This window comes from Doryrhamphus excisus, chromosome 9, assembly GCF_030265055.1.
Source record: "Doryrhamphus excisus isolate RoL2022-K1 chromosome 9, RoL_Dexc_1.0, whole genome shotgun sequence".
NCBI lineage: Eukaryota > Metazoa > Chordata > Actinopteri > Syngnathiformes > Syngnathidae > Doryrhamphus > Doryrhamphus excisus.
This window is the reverse complement of record NC_080474.1, coordinates 19,631,275-19,648,156: the sequence shown is the minus strand read 5'-3', so window position 1 is coordinate 19,648,156 and position 16,882 is coordinate 19,631,275. Positions and strand designations below refer to the sequence as shown.

General features: G+C 37.4%; 1 protein-coding gene across 3 annotated transcripts in view; it reads right to left on the bottom strand.

Annotated features, from left to right (window-relative positions):
- uggt2 (UDP-glucose glycoprotein glucosyltransferase 2) overlaps positions 1-16,882 on the bottom strand; it is a 54,555-nt gene that overhangs the window by 31,348 nt on the left and 6,325 nt on the right. For all 3 annotated transcript variants that reach the window (XM_058082384.1, XM_058082382.1, XM_058082383.1), the window contains 16 exons: positions 14,459-14,555; positions 14,303-14,375; positions 13,036-13,136; positions 12,806-12,905; positions 12,313-12,373; positions 11,997-12,088; positions 11,754-11,904; positions 10,501-10,620; positions 10,123-10,208; positions 9,863-9,998; positions 9,450-9,581; positions 9,205-9,369; positions 7,459-7,582; positions 7,285-7,383; positions 6,921-7,015; positions 4,761-4,967 (listed from right to left, as the gene is read on the bottom strand). In XM_058082384.1, coding sequence (XP_057938367.1) covers positions 4,761-4,967; positions 6,921-7,015; positions 7,285-7,383; positions 7,459-7,582; positions 9,205-9,369; positions 9,450-9,581; positions 9,863-9,998; positions 10,123-10,208; positions 10,501-10,620; positions 11,754-11,904; positions 11,997-12,088; positions 12,313-12,373; positions 12,806-12,905; positions 13,036-13,136; positions 14,303-14,375; positions 14,459-14,555 — 1,839 coding nt within the window. The remainder of the gene's footprint in view (positions 1-4,760; positions 4,968-6,920; positions 7,016-7,284; positions 7,384-7,458; positions 7,583-9,204; positions 9,370-9,449; positions 9,582-9,862; positions 9,999-10,122; positions 10,209-10,500; positions 10,621-11,753; positions 11,905-11,996; positions 12,089-12,312; positions 12,374-12,805; positions 12,906-13,035; positions 13,137-14,302; positions 14,376-14,458; positions 14,556-16,882) is intronic.

Sequence of the window (16,882 nt, the reverse complement as noted above, 5' to 3'; positions counted from 1 at the left end):
GGTACAGGGCCAATTAATACTGTAGTATGTGATAACCTATAAGTCCAGCACCTGAATGCTGTCTTTAGTCGTGTACTGTATACTGTTTGTACACGGTCTCTGTGGCTGTCAGGAAGTAGTATTTTCTTCAACATAGTGTGCAGGGTAACACATCAGGTGACACCATAGTTTGACTCTCCCATCAGGAGCCGGTCTTCAACAACAGTTTACACTTGGGACTCACCACAACAAACTTCCCTTCAATTATACCAAGTTTAAACAACCGTGGTCGGGCTTGAAATAGCAGCGAAAGGAGCAGGAGGCTGCGGCTGTGTTGAGTTGAGACCCGGAGTCAGGGGACATGAGTTTATTATTGGCTGCCAGACAGTGTTGCTGACTGGATTGTGCTGACATTATTGGTATTTACCTGTTCTCCTGAGGAGAGAAATGTTGTAGAAACTAATAACCTGACTCCACAAACACCTCTCACTCCCACGCCTGATTTTTAACAGACAAAACTGGCAGAGGTTTAATTAAAAGTTGCTTTTATTAATTACAAATTGATTAATCTCACTCTCGTACATGTGAGGGCTGACAGCTCGGTCGGTTTGGTTGAAATATCTGACAACCGCATCGATGCCAGGCATCAAGGCTATTGTGAATTACCGAGTAATGTTTGCCTCCTTGTCATTCATTTATCATTCCCCGGCCTTGTGAATTGCCATTTTGTTTTTGACGTGCTGTAATAGGGAAAAAGTCATTGAGCTCGTCTATTGGATTGTACCATTCATTCATTCATTCATTTTCTACCGTTTATCCTCACGAGGGTCGCGGGGGTGCTGGAGCCTATCCCAGCTGTCGGCCAGCTGCCGGCGAGCTGCCGGCGAGAGGCACGGTACACCCTGTACTGTTGGCCAGCCAATCACAGGGCACATAAAGACAAACAACCATTCACACTCACATTCATACCTATGGACAATTTGGAGTCGCTAATTAACCTAGCATGTTTTTGGAATGTGGGAGGAAACCGGAGTACCCGGAGAAAACCCACGCATGCACGGGGAGAACATGCAAACTCCACACAGAGATGACCGAGGGTGGAATCGAACGCGGGTCTCCTCACTGTGTGGCCTGCGCGCTAACCACTCGTCTGTCGTGCAGCCTCACTGCAGCATTCATTCATTCAATCATTTTCTACCGCTTACCCTCATGAGGGTCGCGGGGGTGCTGGAGCCTATCCCAGCTGTCTTCCTGTACTGTTGGCCAGCCAATCACAGGGCACATAAAGACAAACAACCATTCACACTCACATTCATACCTATGGACAATTTGGAGTCGCTAATTAACCTAGCATGTTTTTGGAATGTGGGAGGAAACCGGAGTACCCGGAGAAAACCCACGCATGCACGGGGAGAACATGCAAACTCCACACAGAGATGGCTGAGGGTGGAATCGAACGCGGGTTTCCTAGCTGTGTGGCCTGTGCGATAACCACTCGTCCACCTTGCAGCCTCGCTGCAGCAGAGAGTTGTTTCACGGGCACAATACCAAAGCAGCGTGCTCTGAGTGGACAGCTACGGGGGCTGATACTGGACATGGTTAAACTCTATATTTTATCAGTATCACTGATACTGATACTTTGACACAGTATCATTTCGGCCTTTTCCCGTATCATTCATGGGCGCTTTCTAGGGTACAGGGCCAATTAATACTGTAGTATGTAATACATCAGGATATCCGCCGTCATTTTTAAAAGATGCAGAGTCCCGACCCGAATGACATATCAAGTGAAACTGACAGTGAGTGGGCTGCTTGCCTCGATATCCACAGAGCTGCGGAGCATCAACACACTGTCTAAATGTATTCTGAGAGCTGATGTTCAGAAGGGGGAATGAGAAGATGGGCTCATCAATCATCATTTAGCACAGACAGAGCACTTAAATCAAGAAAGCAATGTCGGACAAATCTCCGCGAGAGACCACATCCAACCTTTTGTTATCCTCCGTTTTGCTTGTAGTTTAATGCCTAAGAATGTTGTCGTTTATTTGCCTGATACAGTCACCCTACTTGTGGGTTAAAAAAAAAAAAAAAAACGCATACATTTCACTGACGATGACTGATTGTGTGCTTCAACTGCTAAAAATGTATTTCCCGGCGGTGCTTCCCTTTGCGGCAGGGAATTTGATTTTTGACTGGGAAATAAGTTTTAGCTTCGCAAAAACAAGCTGAAATCGTTAACATGCAGCAAGCAGGATGTTTTGAAAACGCTTCCGTAACAACTTTTAACAGCTTTATTGGGTGTAAATTACATTTCACAAAAAAAAACGGATGCGTAAATTGGGAGTGTAAATGAAAATTAACACTACGTACAATTTGATGCGATCACAGTACAGCATCACTACATGTTGTCAGGAAATACAAAGAGAAGCCATGCTGTACATTGGTGTAATGTGGAGGGTTTGGGTTTATATATATTTTGGTACCCCCAAAAGGGTCAAAAATGCAATTTCCATGAAGTAGGTCTTCATGCGAGAGATCGCCAATTAACCGAGTATGTTTTTGGAATGTGGGAGGAAACCGGAGTACCCGGAGAAAACCCACGCATGCACGGGGAGAACATGCAAACTCCACACAGAGATGGCAGAGAGTGGAATTGAACTCGGGTCTCCTAGCTGTGTGGAATGCGCGGTAACCACTCGACCGCCATGCAGCCTCACTGCAGCATTCATTCATTTTCTACCGCTTATCCTCACGAGGGTCATGAGGGTGCTGGAGCCTATCTCAACTGTCTTCAGGCGAGAGGCGGGCTACACCTTGGACTGGTGGCCATCCAATCACAGGGCACATATAGACAAACAACCATTCACACTCACATTCATACCTATGGACAATTTGGAGTGGCTAATTAACCTAGCATGTTTTTGGAATGTGGGAAGAAACCGGAGTACCCGGAGAAAACCCACGCATGCACGGGGAGAACATGCAAACTCCACACAGAGATGGCCACGGGTGGAATTGAACTTGGGTCTCCTAGCTGTGTAGCCTGCGCGCTAACCTCTCGTCAGTCATGCAGCCTCACTGCAGCATATATTCATTCATTTTTTTACCGCTTACCCTGGACTGGTGGCCAGCCAATCACAGGGCACATATAGACAAACAACCATTCACACTCATATTCATACCTATGGACAATTTGGAGTCGCTAATTAACCTAGCATGTTTTTGGAATGTGGGAGAAAACCCCACACATGCACGGGGAGAACATGCAAACTCCACACAGAGATGGCCGATTGGTGGAATTGAACTCGGGTCTCCTAGCTGTGTGGCCTGTGTGATAACCACTCATCCACCGTGCAGCCTCACTGCAGCATATGCATTAAATTTCCACTGTAAAGTGTCCCAAATATCAGAGCCGAACTGAGCTGAAAAAAAGATATTTCTGTAGTTTCTAAAAGTCAGTAAATGCAGAGTGTAGTCACAGTCAAGTGGGAACGTGTGAGGGAAAAAGTCACTAGCAGTGAAGCTGCCAGTCAAACGTATGCAGCTCGCAGAAGGGGAAGCTAAGTCGTTTGGCTGTCGGTACATTAGGTCCATCAGTGAGTTGTTTTCCTTCATACAAGTGAGAGACGCTGTACTGTTGCCTCTCCTGCAATAAGATGATATTATTTCAAAGCTTGTATGGCGTACCCGAGTGTCTTTAAATAACCGGGAAGACAACTTGCTGCTCAAATGGGTAAATATTCTCAAAAAAAATGTGAGCCACTTAACCGGCTTCTTAAGATTGCTGGACAGAATGTGGAAAAACAAGTGGATTTTTGGCTCGGGGTTTAATGGAGGTCGTACATTTGACTCAGAACTGAAACGTCAGCATTAAAATATCAGCAGTGGAAGCACCGCCGATGAACGGTCAAATGTCAAAAAGTAGCAAAAAGGAAAAGAAAAAAGAGCCAATTTGCCTGACACAGGAAATGACTGGCTCTAATGCAGGGGTCTCAAACATGCGGGCCGCGGGCCAAATGTGGCACGCAGGACACTAGTTTGAGGCCCCGCCTTGATATGAAATTTTAATGTTAGCGCGGCCCGCGCAAGTTTGATATGGATGCTGTATGGTATCATGTACCCAGAAAAAAATATTACATTTGATTAATGTTCATGTTAAAGGTTAAATAAGTGTTAATAGTTATCCTCCCTATCCGTGTGGAAGTGGTAAGTTTTGGGCTATTTAAGTTTAAAGGAAATAACTTGAAGGCTACCGTTTAGGTCGCTAGCTCTCTAGTTTGCGAGTTAGCATGTGTCTCAAGACCCCGCAGTTGCGCAATATGTTGTAAATAAAAAGAGTATAAATGTGACTATAGTCGTGTTTTGTCATGTCTACAGGGCTCTAATAATGCTTTGTTCATTTTAATCTGAAAAAAATAATTTGTCTACCGACTAACTATATGTCGTTTCTAAAGTTTTTATTATTTGCAGTTTTATTATAATTATTATATTTATTTATTGCTGACGATTGATTTTCTTTATTCTTGATTTGTTTATTTATTTTTCATCTTATTTTGTGTAGAAAAATAAAAATTATTAAAGATATTTGAGAACAGTGGAACGTTTTATCAGAGCTTTTTTTGTAGAAAATCAGAACCAAAGCAAAGTTTATTAATTTTTCTGTTTTTAATAAATGCATTTTTTTTGTTTAAACCTGATGCGGCCCAGTCTCACCCAAACCCTAGCTCCAGTGGCCCCCATGTAAATTGAGTTTGAGACCCCTGCTCTAATGTGTCCTTTACCTGCAGCAGCAAGTTCTTCATCTTGGTCCCCTGCTGGAGGAGCTGGTTACTTTCCTCCCTGAGAAGTTTTTGCACAAACTCAGCTGCAGCTTTATTCTTCTGGGTGAGGAGAGAAGCCCAGATAGCCCGGTACAGCACCGTGTTATCTTCGCTGGGCCTTCCACTGGGATTATCTATCACCCCCACACGCACTCCAGGGCTGGCTCTCTGCTTGTGACACACACACACACATACACACACATACAGGAACACACAAATCACACATTTTATTTTGAGCACAGACTCCAGGAAGAAGCGTTGATTGGTTGATGCCGCTATTAGAAATAATCTAACCGTTAGCAGTAGATGTTTACTTTGACAAAGATCTGCATGAGACCACAGAAAAACACTTGTTTTCGACAAATACAAAGATGAGTCGTCGTTTTCTGTGTATGAATGACAAGACACCTAGCTTCAGTATTTATTCCTAAATTGAGAAATTTAAATTTAAAAACTGGACACGCACCAACAAATACAAATAGATGGGTAGACATTGAAAGGGTGAAGAATAATAAATATCTGCGGATCACAATAGATAGCCTCATATTACAAATATACAACATAAGGTGGCCAGAAATATTTCAATATTGTACAAAGTAAAAATTTGTTCTCAATCAGAAATCACTCCACACTCTTTATTGCTCTCTGGTTCTACCATATCTTACTTATTGTGTGGAAATATGGGCTAATAACTATAAAAGCAATCTTCATTTGCTGAATGTACTGCAAAAAAGGCCAGTAAGGATAATTCATAATGCCGCCTACAGAGAACACACTAACTCCTTATTTCTAAAATCAGAAATACTTCAACTTGCTGATATAGTTCATCACCTCGTACTTCGGTACGGGATTAAAAAAAAAAAACATATTAGGAAAGCAGGAAGTGAACAAATGTAACAGTTACTGATTGTAAAAGTACCGGACCAAAAATTTTTTTTATTAAAATAATATTTAAAATTATATTTAATTATATCATTCAATTATATATTATTTAATTATATTATTAATTATTATATTATATATGCATTTTTTAAATTAAAACAAAAAAAATTTAAAAACCTTAAACTATATTATGAAAGCAGGAAGTGAACAAATGTAACAGTTACTGATTGTAAAAGTACCAGACCAAACATTTTTTTATTAAAATAATATTTAAAATTATATTTAATTATATCATTCAATTATATATTATTTAATTATATTATTTATTATTACATTATATATGCATTTTTTTAATTAAAACAATAAAATGTAAAAACCTTAAACTATATTATGAAAGCAGGAAGTGAACAAATGTAACAGTTACTGTTTGTAAAAGTACCAGACCAAACATTTTTTTATTAAAATAATATTTAAAATTATATTTAATATATATATCATTCAATTATATATTATTTAATGCTATTATTAATTATTACATTATATATGCATTTTTTTAATTAAAACAAAAAAAATGTAAAAACCTTAAACTATATTATGAAAGCAGGAAGTGAACAAATGTAACAGTTACTGATTGTAAAAGTACCAGACCAAACATTTTTTTATTAAAATAATATTTAAAATTATATTTAATAATATCATTCAATTATATATTATTTAATTATATTATTAATTATTACATTATATATGCATTTTTTAAATTAAAACAAAAAAATGTAAAAACCTTAAACTATATTATGAAAGCAGGAAGTGAACAAATGTAACAGTTACTGATTGTAAAAGTACCAGATGGAGGGGTAGGATTTAATAAGCTTTGCTTCTTCCTACTCCTTTCGGACATGTGGAACTGTGAACTGATTATGTGATGCATTCAATTGTGATCTGATGCATGTTCAAATGAAATTAAACCATTACCATTACCAAATTCCGTTAAATCCACAAAAAAAAAACGTGCTAATGACCGAATTCTGTACGATGTATTACACAGTATGTGTTTCATAGCAACGGCAATCCACAACTGCTGCGTCCGTCACTGCTGTCTTATCTTCAGCTACTTAATTCCGGTCATTAACGTAATGACGTGTAAACATATCGATGACAAAATGTCAAGTGACGTTGTTCCCTGAAACTGTCGTTTTCAATGAAATGGAAGTGATGAGTGACAGTGGAGTTGTTACTCACCAAATGTTTCAAGGCGCCAAGCAACAATTTTCTTCCAGTGGCTTTCTCAAAATCACCTACAATCCACATTGTCACAGTGCTAATGCTGTCGTCATCTGATAAAAGAGAAGAAACTCGACATGACAATTTGAAGCATCAAACAATAACAACGCAGAGCATAAAGATGGCATAAAGATTTTCTGTCAATTAATTTTGAACTTTTCTTAGTGGAAGGACTATCAATATATATACTCTCAATATAGTATGAGGATCAACCTGCTCAATATGAAGCTAGATGGAGGAATTATTACTATTGTAGCATTAATAAATAGCAACAAATGTTTTGTGCTCATTGTATTAAAATAAATAAATAAAAGTTTCCCACCGTTATTAGTAAAATATTTCATTCGCTTCGCCATCACAGCGGTTTTGTCTCTGGAATCCAGGAATGAAAACATACTCGTGTCCTCCCAGTCATTCACAACTAATGCAGGGGAAAAAAAAACATTAAAGGGCAAAAATAAAAATAATATTTTTATATTTAACATGGATATTTTACCTGGCGTGGCGGTGAAGTCCAGGTACTTCCGGCTTGTACTTAAAATAAGTGGGTTCATTCTGGGTACTACATTGGCCTGATCCATTAGGTAATCGACCACGTCTGTGCCCTCAGTCAGCTGACCCTGTAGGACAGCAGTTACTACAACATTTCTGTTCACCATAATAAAGACTAATCCTCTAAATAGGTGTTTCATGCACACTATACTGTTGTGTACACCCCACATATTTCAGCAGTTTATTACCAAATTGTAACCAAACTTTACCAACTCAGGGCCCACTTGAAAATCTAAAAAAATGTCCGTGGCCCACCTTTGTCCTATAAACAGTACATTGACGAAAGCACTTAATAATAATAATAATAATAATAATAATAATAATAAAAATAATAGGTTCTAATAATAATAAATTATTACTACTATAACCTATTATTATTGTTGTTGTACAATGTATTACACAGTAATAATAATAATAGTAATAATAATGTTATTATTATTATATGATGAAATAAAATAATAATAATAATATTATATATTATTATTATTATTATATAATGATAACATTATTATATAATAATCCCCACATAATAATAAATAATAATAATAATAATTATTATTATTATTGTTATAATAATAATGTTATTATTATTATTATATGTTATTATTATTATTATTATTATTGTTATTATTATCAATCATAATAATGTTATTATTATCAATAATAATGTTGTTATTATTATTATTATTATTATTATTATTATTATTATTATTATTATTATTATTATTATTATTATTATTATTATTATTATTATTATTATTATTATTATTATTATTATTATTATTATAGCTCTCTGGTCATCATGCCAGTCTTGAACGTTCCAATCATAAACTGTATAAGGTTCCTAAAATATTGTGACAGGTCAATCACACGCAATAGGTTGTTACTTGGGCCTATAAACATTTTTTTTAATCGTGCAATAAATTTTAAACGTAACAATAATTTTAAAAATAATATCTGCAAAAATTAATCATATTTTTAATGACCTCTCATGGCCCACCTGCGGCTCACACTTTGGGAATCACGGGTCTAAATAACTCAAGCAGGATGGTGGTAGCCTCATGGTCTGCGGCTGCATGAGTACTGTCTGACACTGGGTGAGCTGTGGTTCATTGAGGGAAACAAGAACCACGGCATGGACGTGTACTTGCTGAGGTGTTGCCGAGAAAGCTGAAGCTAAGGTATGTGTCCTCCAGAGCTGAACCCGATTAAGCACCTGTGAGGCATCGTCAAGCGGAAGTAAGATGGAGGATGCTAGGTGTCTAACGTTCACCAGCTCCACCGGTGATATCATCATGGACGAGTAGAAGAGGATTCCAGTCACATGTCCAAGGGGATTACGTCAGTGCTACACAACAATGGTGCTCACACTTAACATTGACGCTTTGGACAATGTTCACTCAATTGTGTTGCCAACCATGTGACTATAATGACTTTGTGTTGACTTATTTTCAGGGGACGGTATATCTATATTACCAAGTTATATTAAAGTTTCCGTCTATAATATTGTCCATATTGATGATATACTGTAGCGAAATGATTGCTATGATAACGTGAGGGTTGTTCTCTCTTTTGTGAGATTCTGTATTCATGAACTGCCATTAGTAAAGCAACTCATTGTTTTGATTGCACACTTATATTAGATTTATATAGAGTTAACCTTCATAAGGTCGGGAATAAAAAGTCATACCATAAAAACAGCTCTCTGGAAGGTAGTGGTGGAGTCCATAATGCGCTGCAAGATGACACTCTCCAGCTCATTGGGTTCCATCTCATCTGGACTCAGGGGGACTCCATTAAATAAAGCCAGAGGAAGGGCGCCGAGGCCACTCTTTCTGTAAAAGAGTGCACCATCCTAGGGCACATCAAAAATAATTTGGCTACTTCTCGTCGCTGATAATTAATACCAGTCATGCCAATATTTTACAATTGTACCTTCCTTTTGGCGTCATATTCCGATTCGGCTCCGAGGATCATTTCGGCGTTGGCTTTAGGGAATTTACTCTTCAGGAAGGTCGTGATCGTGTCAGCCGTCAGTGTCTCCCCTTCATCGACTCTGCTGTACAACTGCAAGAGAAAGTGACAGGTCAGATCTGATTTGACTCTGCTAACATCTCGCCGCAGTCAATAATTTCCGGGAACTATTTGACAAGGCCGCTACCACAGGCAGCAGCCCCAGTAACTCCCACGGTGCCAACATGTCAAAACAATGGGATAACCAGGGCTGCAATAAAACAAGTTGACTTTTCAAGAAGAAGAACATACTAGACGGGCGAGCAAGACACTTTAGTTATTCATTCACAAAATGCATATAGAACAACGGAGATTTATGCATGTGATATACTTACTGAGGCCACGGATATCAACGCCTGGGATAAATCATACTCGTCTGCGATGTAATTCAGAAGTCGGTAAAAGCCGACCCCGGCATCTGAGAAGCCATCAATCTCATCGTCGCGGTTGACAACAAACACATATCCAATTCTGAAGAAAGTGAGCAAAACAAGTATTCAATTTGCAGATGAAATGAGAAACAGGGGCGGGGGGGGCTGGTGAGGATTATAAATGCCCCGAAAGTGGGCTATAAAACAGCAACAGATGCACCAACCTCAGGGGGATCTTGTGTTTGTAGAAGAGATGGGCGAGTTTCACCAACTCGACACTTTTCTCCTCTTCCGGATCGAGGAATAGCACCTAGAAGTAGTCGAGAGACGGGTTGTTTTAGTTAGCTAACAGAACAAACAAATGAGCTTGGTATATTAGTTGATGTTAGAACACCTGAGAAACAGTTCATACGGGAAATGACATCCAGGAGCAACAAGCATACATTTACGAAAATAATCATGCCTAAATAAACATTGGGAATTGGGATTGGGAAATCCAGTCCTAAAGCACCAAAAGTGCTACAAATACTATATATTGTATGAAATAACTCATACAGGTAATCCATTAACCAATTAGAATGTCTGCCATTCTGGGAGCTCACCAAGTTGAAAAGATTCCGTCTGATCTGTCGTATGACTCCAGGGAAGGCGGTTCTCAGCAGCTCCTGGACAGCCGCCGGCCAGCTGCTGTACATCGGGTCATTCTCAATGTCATTCATCCACTGAAAAGACATACGACGCCATTTACGCCGTGATTTCTTTCAGCCTTTCAGAACAGAGCTAAGAAAAATAATATGCTCCAACGTCACTTGAGACTTCAGCAAATCCTGTTCAGCTTCAGATCAGTGAGCAATCTTAAGACTAGGTCACGACTGGTACAGGTTCCTGGCGCTAGTCGACGTGCAAAAACAAAAACCGCAAGAAACGGTGTGCACGCATGAAACGTGTTGCAGAGGTTCTTTGTCATATCAAACAAACTCCACAGGCACTTGTGTATTTTTTTTTAACTGGGTGAGGAAAAAGCACAAAATCCGTCCATCCATTTTCTATACCGTTTATGCTCACAAGGGTCGCGGGCATGCTGGAGCCTATCCCAGCTGACTTCGGGCGAGAGGCGGGGTACACCCTGGACTGGTGGCCAGCCAATGGCAGGGCACATAGACAAACAACCATTCACACTAGACATACAAAATAAGCAGGCAAAAATGTACCACTTCCACACTGAATATTAAGCAATAGTCAACTACTAAAGAGCTAAAAAAATTAATAAAAAATAAAAATAAATAAAAATAAATAAAAAATTAAAAAATTTAAAAAAATTTAAAAAAATTAAAAAAAAATAAAAAATGAAAAAAATGAAAAAAATGAAAAAATGAAAACATTAAAAAAAAATAAAAAATAAAGAATAAAAAATTTAAAATTTAAAATTTAAAATTTAAAATTTAAAATTTAAAATTTAACATTTAAAATTTAAAATTTAAAATTTAAAATTTAAAATTTAAAATTTAAAATTTAAAATTTAAAATTTAAAATTTAAAAACAAGCCCGTCATCCGTATGGCCAAAGTGTGTCTTTCATACATTTTGCTGGTGTCAGGTTTAGGAAAAAAATATCACTGCTTTCGGTATGCTGGAGCCTATCCCAGCTGTCTTCAGGCGAGAGGCAGGGTCGCCAGCCAATCACAGGGCACATATGAGAGTCATTGTGAGAGGTCTCACTCGCTCACATTTTGTATTTGCTGAGTTTAAGCTCTAACATGCCAACAATAAAAACAAATAATAATACAAAAATATTCTTGCTGACTGTTCCGAAATTGATATTTTTGGCCCTGGAATAATGTGTCACCAGAACTCACCATTATAGCTGGATGTCTAATATCTAATGCGTAGCTGTCTGTCACGTGGTTCACAGGTGATTTTAGAAGTCTGCTCTGATGCTCTCCGTTTACACCCAAGTTGTGAAGACCCTCCAAGACCCTGGCCTCTCCTCTGAGGATCTCCAAAATGCTATCAATGACAGATCACATGTTTCTGAAACTGCTGCAAAACTTGTGATCGTATGGTATAAAGCAGCCCTACTGGAACCCCCCCCCCCCCACCTGAAAGGGTTGTGAACGTCCAGATCGATGTGCAGACCGTTGATGAAGAGCTCTCCGTCTCCTGGATGAACACCAATCGCCTCGCTGAGATGCTGACAGAACAAGCACAAAGTGCATTGCTTGAATGTTTTTATGATCACAAAGAAAAGGTGCTACAGAACAGAATCAAGGACACGAGTCTGAGAAAAAAAAAAAACGATGTGATGATGAAGCAAAAGCTATTTCAGATAGAGATCAGAGACTCATCATCTAAACTCGTGAAAGCTTCTTTTTTTTTTTGCTATGTCATGTTTGGACACGGCTTACGATACAGCACCTTTTGGTTCTCTTCAATTTCTTTTCTCATCTCATTCTTTACGGCCACTCTTGTCAGTGATCTGTGGGAATAGTAAAGCAGTACAGTAAAACATACGGTCACTATCGGTTTTATTACACTGGGAGACACCGGTAAAATGACAGCTTTAATCTCTGAAAACCTGCGTGCCGTATAAATACGATGAAAACCGCCAACTCTTACTCATCACTTTTTTGTTAAGTTAGAGGAGTAAGTACAAGCATATGTGTTATTGTAAGAACTAATAAGGTTCATTTAATATAGTAAATATGTTCAAATAACTACAGTGGAAGCTTTCCGAGTGTCTGTGAACGTGACATGAATGTATGGATGCGAGGTGAGGATGGACAGTATGGCCGACAGTAGTGTCTTTTATTTTTACAATAAAGAGATTATTGATTGGCGACCTCCTCGTCATCCTTACAACATACAGAAATTTTTTAATGAATCTACGTAATTTTTTGTATTTTCTAACCTTGCCTTGGTTGGAAAATTTTGACTGATGTCCCGCATGAGCTTCAAAGCATCAAACTTCGGCACGGACAGGATTCTAGCAGCTGCTTGGAAGCTCAGGTCTGCAGGGATGGAATAATGACGTCAGAGTGGTACAATAGAAATAAGTATGTGTTTATAAAACACCGCTGCACACTCAATTCTAATTTTGCTGTCGCTAATAGAAGGCTAACACAATATTTGACAGCATACCTTGCAGCTCCCACACCTTGAGAGGTGCCATGTCATTGGTGCTATCCAGGAGATGCTTACGAAGTTCAGCAAGTTGATCCTGGAGTTCTGGATGAGATTTCCTTGACAGAAATATAAGTAAGACACAAATCAAGTTGGATTTTTTCCCCCCCCCACAAATGTGAGTGTACATTCACTGGCTATAACAATAGGATTAGATACAGCAGCATTTAATGACATCCAGTAGAAGAGTTACTGTTCCACTCATGAGTCAGTCAAATCATCATACAGCAACTTAACACTTTATTCTTGTAAAATTGCGACGAAGATTACTAGTTTTGTCTCTTACTTATTCCCCGAATATTATATTATTATTATTATTATTATTATTATTATTATTATTTATATAATAGTATATATTATATATTATATTATAATATTATTAATATTATTGTATTAATATTAATAATATTAATTACAATAATATTATTAATATATTATTATATTACTGCTTTTTTCTTCCACTTTTTGTGTTCCTTTAAAAAAGTTAAAATCATCATACAGCAACTTAACACTTTATTCTTGTAAAATTGCGACGACGATTACTAGTTTTGTCTCTTACTTATTCCCCTAATATTATATTATTAATATATAATATTATTTATATAATATTATATATTATATTATATAATAATATTATTAATATTATTATATTAATATTAATAATATTAATTATAATAATATTATTAATATATTATTATATTACTGCTTTTTTCTTCCACTTTTTGTGTTCCTTTAAAAAAGTTAAAATCATCATACAGCAACTTAACACACTAAAATTGCGATGAAGATTATTAGTTTTGTCTCTTACTTATTCCCCTAATATTATATTATTAATATATATTATTTATGTTTTATATTTTATATTATATCATAATATACTATTGATATTATTGAATTACTTCTTTTTTCTTCCACTTTGTGTTCCTAAAATTGCAACAAGGATTACTAGTTTTGTCTCTTACTTATTCCCCTAATATTATATTATTAATATATAATATTATTAATATTTTATTTTATATTTTATATTTTACAATTATATTATTAATATTATTATATTACTGCTTTTTTCTTCCACTTTTTGTGTTCCTGTTTAATTGTATATTTAGAATGTGCCGAGAGCCATTGTAAAAACAGCTACAGGCAACAAATAGACCCCGGGCCCCACTTTGGACACCGCTGGTTTACATGTCATACAATTTACATGCAAAACATTTTAACTTTTTACTTTAATGTTCCAAAAAAGAATCCTTGGACTTCATCGTTATCACCATCTTCCGTATGAATGAATGTCTTTGAATCTACAGAGAAAAAAACATCTACTTTATGACCTTGAACACGGCACAGGTTAAACATACACACATTCAATTAACTGCAGACTGACCTTTGACTTCGGTGTCGTCCACTGCTTTGTATTCTGTGCTTTTGATTGCTAGCTCCACGCCATAGCCCGACAAGAGCATCTTCTGCTGCTTTGGGTTCTGTGTAAATGATTATAGTCATGAAAGTAGATACATGATACTGGAAAAGAAGATTATATGGAAAGATTTTCCAGATGCATACTTTTCTTGCCATTTGTTACTTGCACCACTAAAGAGCTCATAGCTAATAATCCCCATCAGTCTTCTAGACCCATTTATTTGCAAAGTGGGCTGACTATATAAGTCCTTTTTGCTTTGGAATTATGCTGATTAAATGCAAAATATACCTTGTTGATAAGACACTCAAGGGTCGTAACTACCCATGCACACAATTTCTTCCCAGTTAATAAAAAAAACATAGCCGGCTTTAAATGTTACAAGATGCACTGAGAACTATAAAAAGCCAATTTTGTATTGCTGATGCTAAATCTACCTAATAACATCTCTCTTTTTTTAAGTGTTGCTAAAATTGCTTTCTGGGGAAAAAAAAATACATATGCATTTAAAAGAGTTGCTCATTACATTGTGGTGTGGCTGATGGCTGGGTCTTATCATTGATTAGTTGATTGAACTGATTCCATTTCTGTGATTGATTGCGTCTTGAAGCAACTGAAGCACAATAGAGTGCACAACTTCTAGTACCAGCAGAGACACTGTTGATTCAGTCTTAATGACTAAATAGAATATTTTCAAAGTTAGTTTATGATCTTATAAAACATTTTAACATTATTAGAGCCCGGTGAGCATGAAATAACACCCCTACAGTCACCTTCATACTCGTATTACCTAATATAGTAGACATTCATTCATTCATTCATTCATTTTCTGCCGCTTTTTCCTAACGAGGGTCGCGGGGGTGCTGGAGCCTATCCCAGCTGTCTTCGGGCGAGAGGGCGGGGTACACCCTGGACTGGTTGCCAGCATATAGACAAACAACCATTCACACCGCACATAGAAAATAAGCAGGCAAAAATGTACCACTTCCACACTGAATATTAGGCAATAGTCAACTACTAAAGAGCTAAAAAAAATGTAATTAAAAATGAATAAATTCATTCATTCATTCATTCATTCATTCATTCATTCATTCATTTTCTACCGCTTATCCTCACGAGGGTCGCGGGGAGTGCTGGAGCCTATCCTAGCTGTCTTCGGGCGAGAGGGCGGGGTACACCCTGGACTGGTCGCCAGCATATAGACAAACAACCATTCACACCACACATAGAAAATAAGCAGGCAAAAATTTACCACTTCCACACTGAATATTAGGCAATAGTCAGAGCTACAAAAAAATAATAATTAAAAATAAATAAATAAAACAACAAAATAATAATAATAATAATAATGATAATTATAATAATTACTATTGATGATAATAATAATAATAATAATAATAATAATAATAATAATAATAATAATAATAATAATAATAATAATAATAATAATAATAAATCTCTTAAAACCCGCGATGAGTAAGGGAGCCATATTCAAACCACTACGTAGCAAAGAATGACCGTATTGCTAAAATTCTGAGTGATTATTTGCAAAATTGGGCACCAGAAAAAGGTTCTGATTAAAATTAACTATGCCCCACTATCTGTCTGCTGTGACAGATGGATCTCTCAAATGCGTATGTGCCAGAAGTGTCTTGGGGAAAGGTGCAAACTCTACGCTCTGGTGTAGGTGGATGATGCTACAGTCCAATCAAAGAAACCCGAACGCTTGGCTGATCTGCACAGAGCTTTTCTAAAACAGCCACAACACTCGCAAGTCGGGCTTCAATAAAAGGTTGACCACAACAGTGAATGGCTGCGACCCCGCAGATGTTTATTATATAATAGTTTGCTGTAATGGAGAACCTTGACACAAGTATTCACAGCTAGCCCTACACCGGGCATTCGGCAGCACAGCTGAAAGACCTTTAGAGCAACGCTTCTTCAACGCATCCAGTATGAAAGGAATGTCAATCTTCAGTTTTTAAAGAAAACTTTCTTTCAACGAGTATGACAATTAAGAATCCCGCTTAAGGCAGGGTTTTCCAAACCTTTTTCATCCAAAACCCGTACTGAAAACCAAAGGCTGAGGGAGGCCACATGTTTTTAATTTTGTAAAAACGCTAGAAAAAATACTTCACACATATTTGAAGTATGGGTGCCTTAGAATAGTCAACTATTTGACGATTCCATTCAGAGGAGTATGATTCGACTATCAATCAAGATGTTACCATTCTGACTACATGGGGGGGTGTAGCTCATTCATTCATTCATTTATTTTCTACCATTTATCCTCATGCGGGGGTGCTGGAGCCTATCCCAGAGGCAGGGTACACCCTGGACTGGTGGCCAGTCAATCACAGGGCACATATAGACAAACAACCATTCACACTC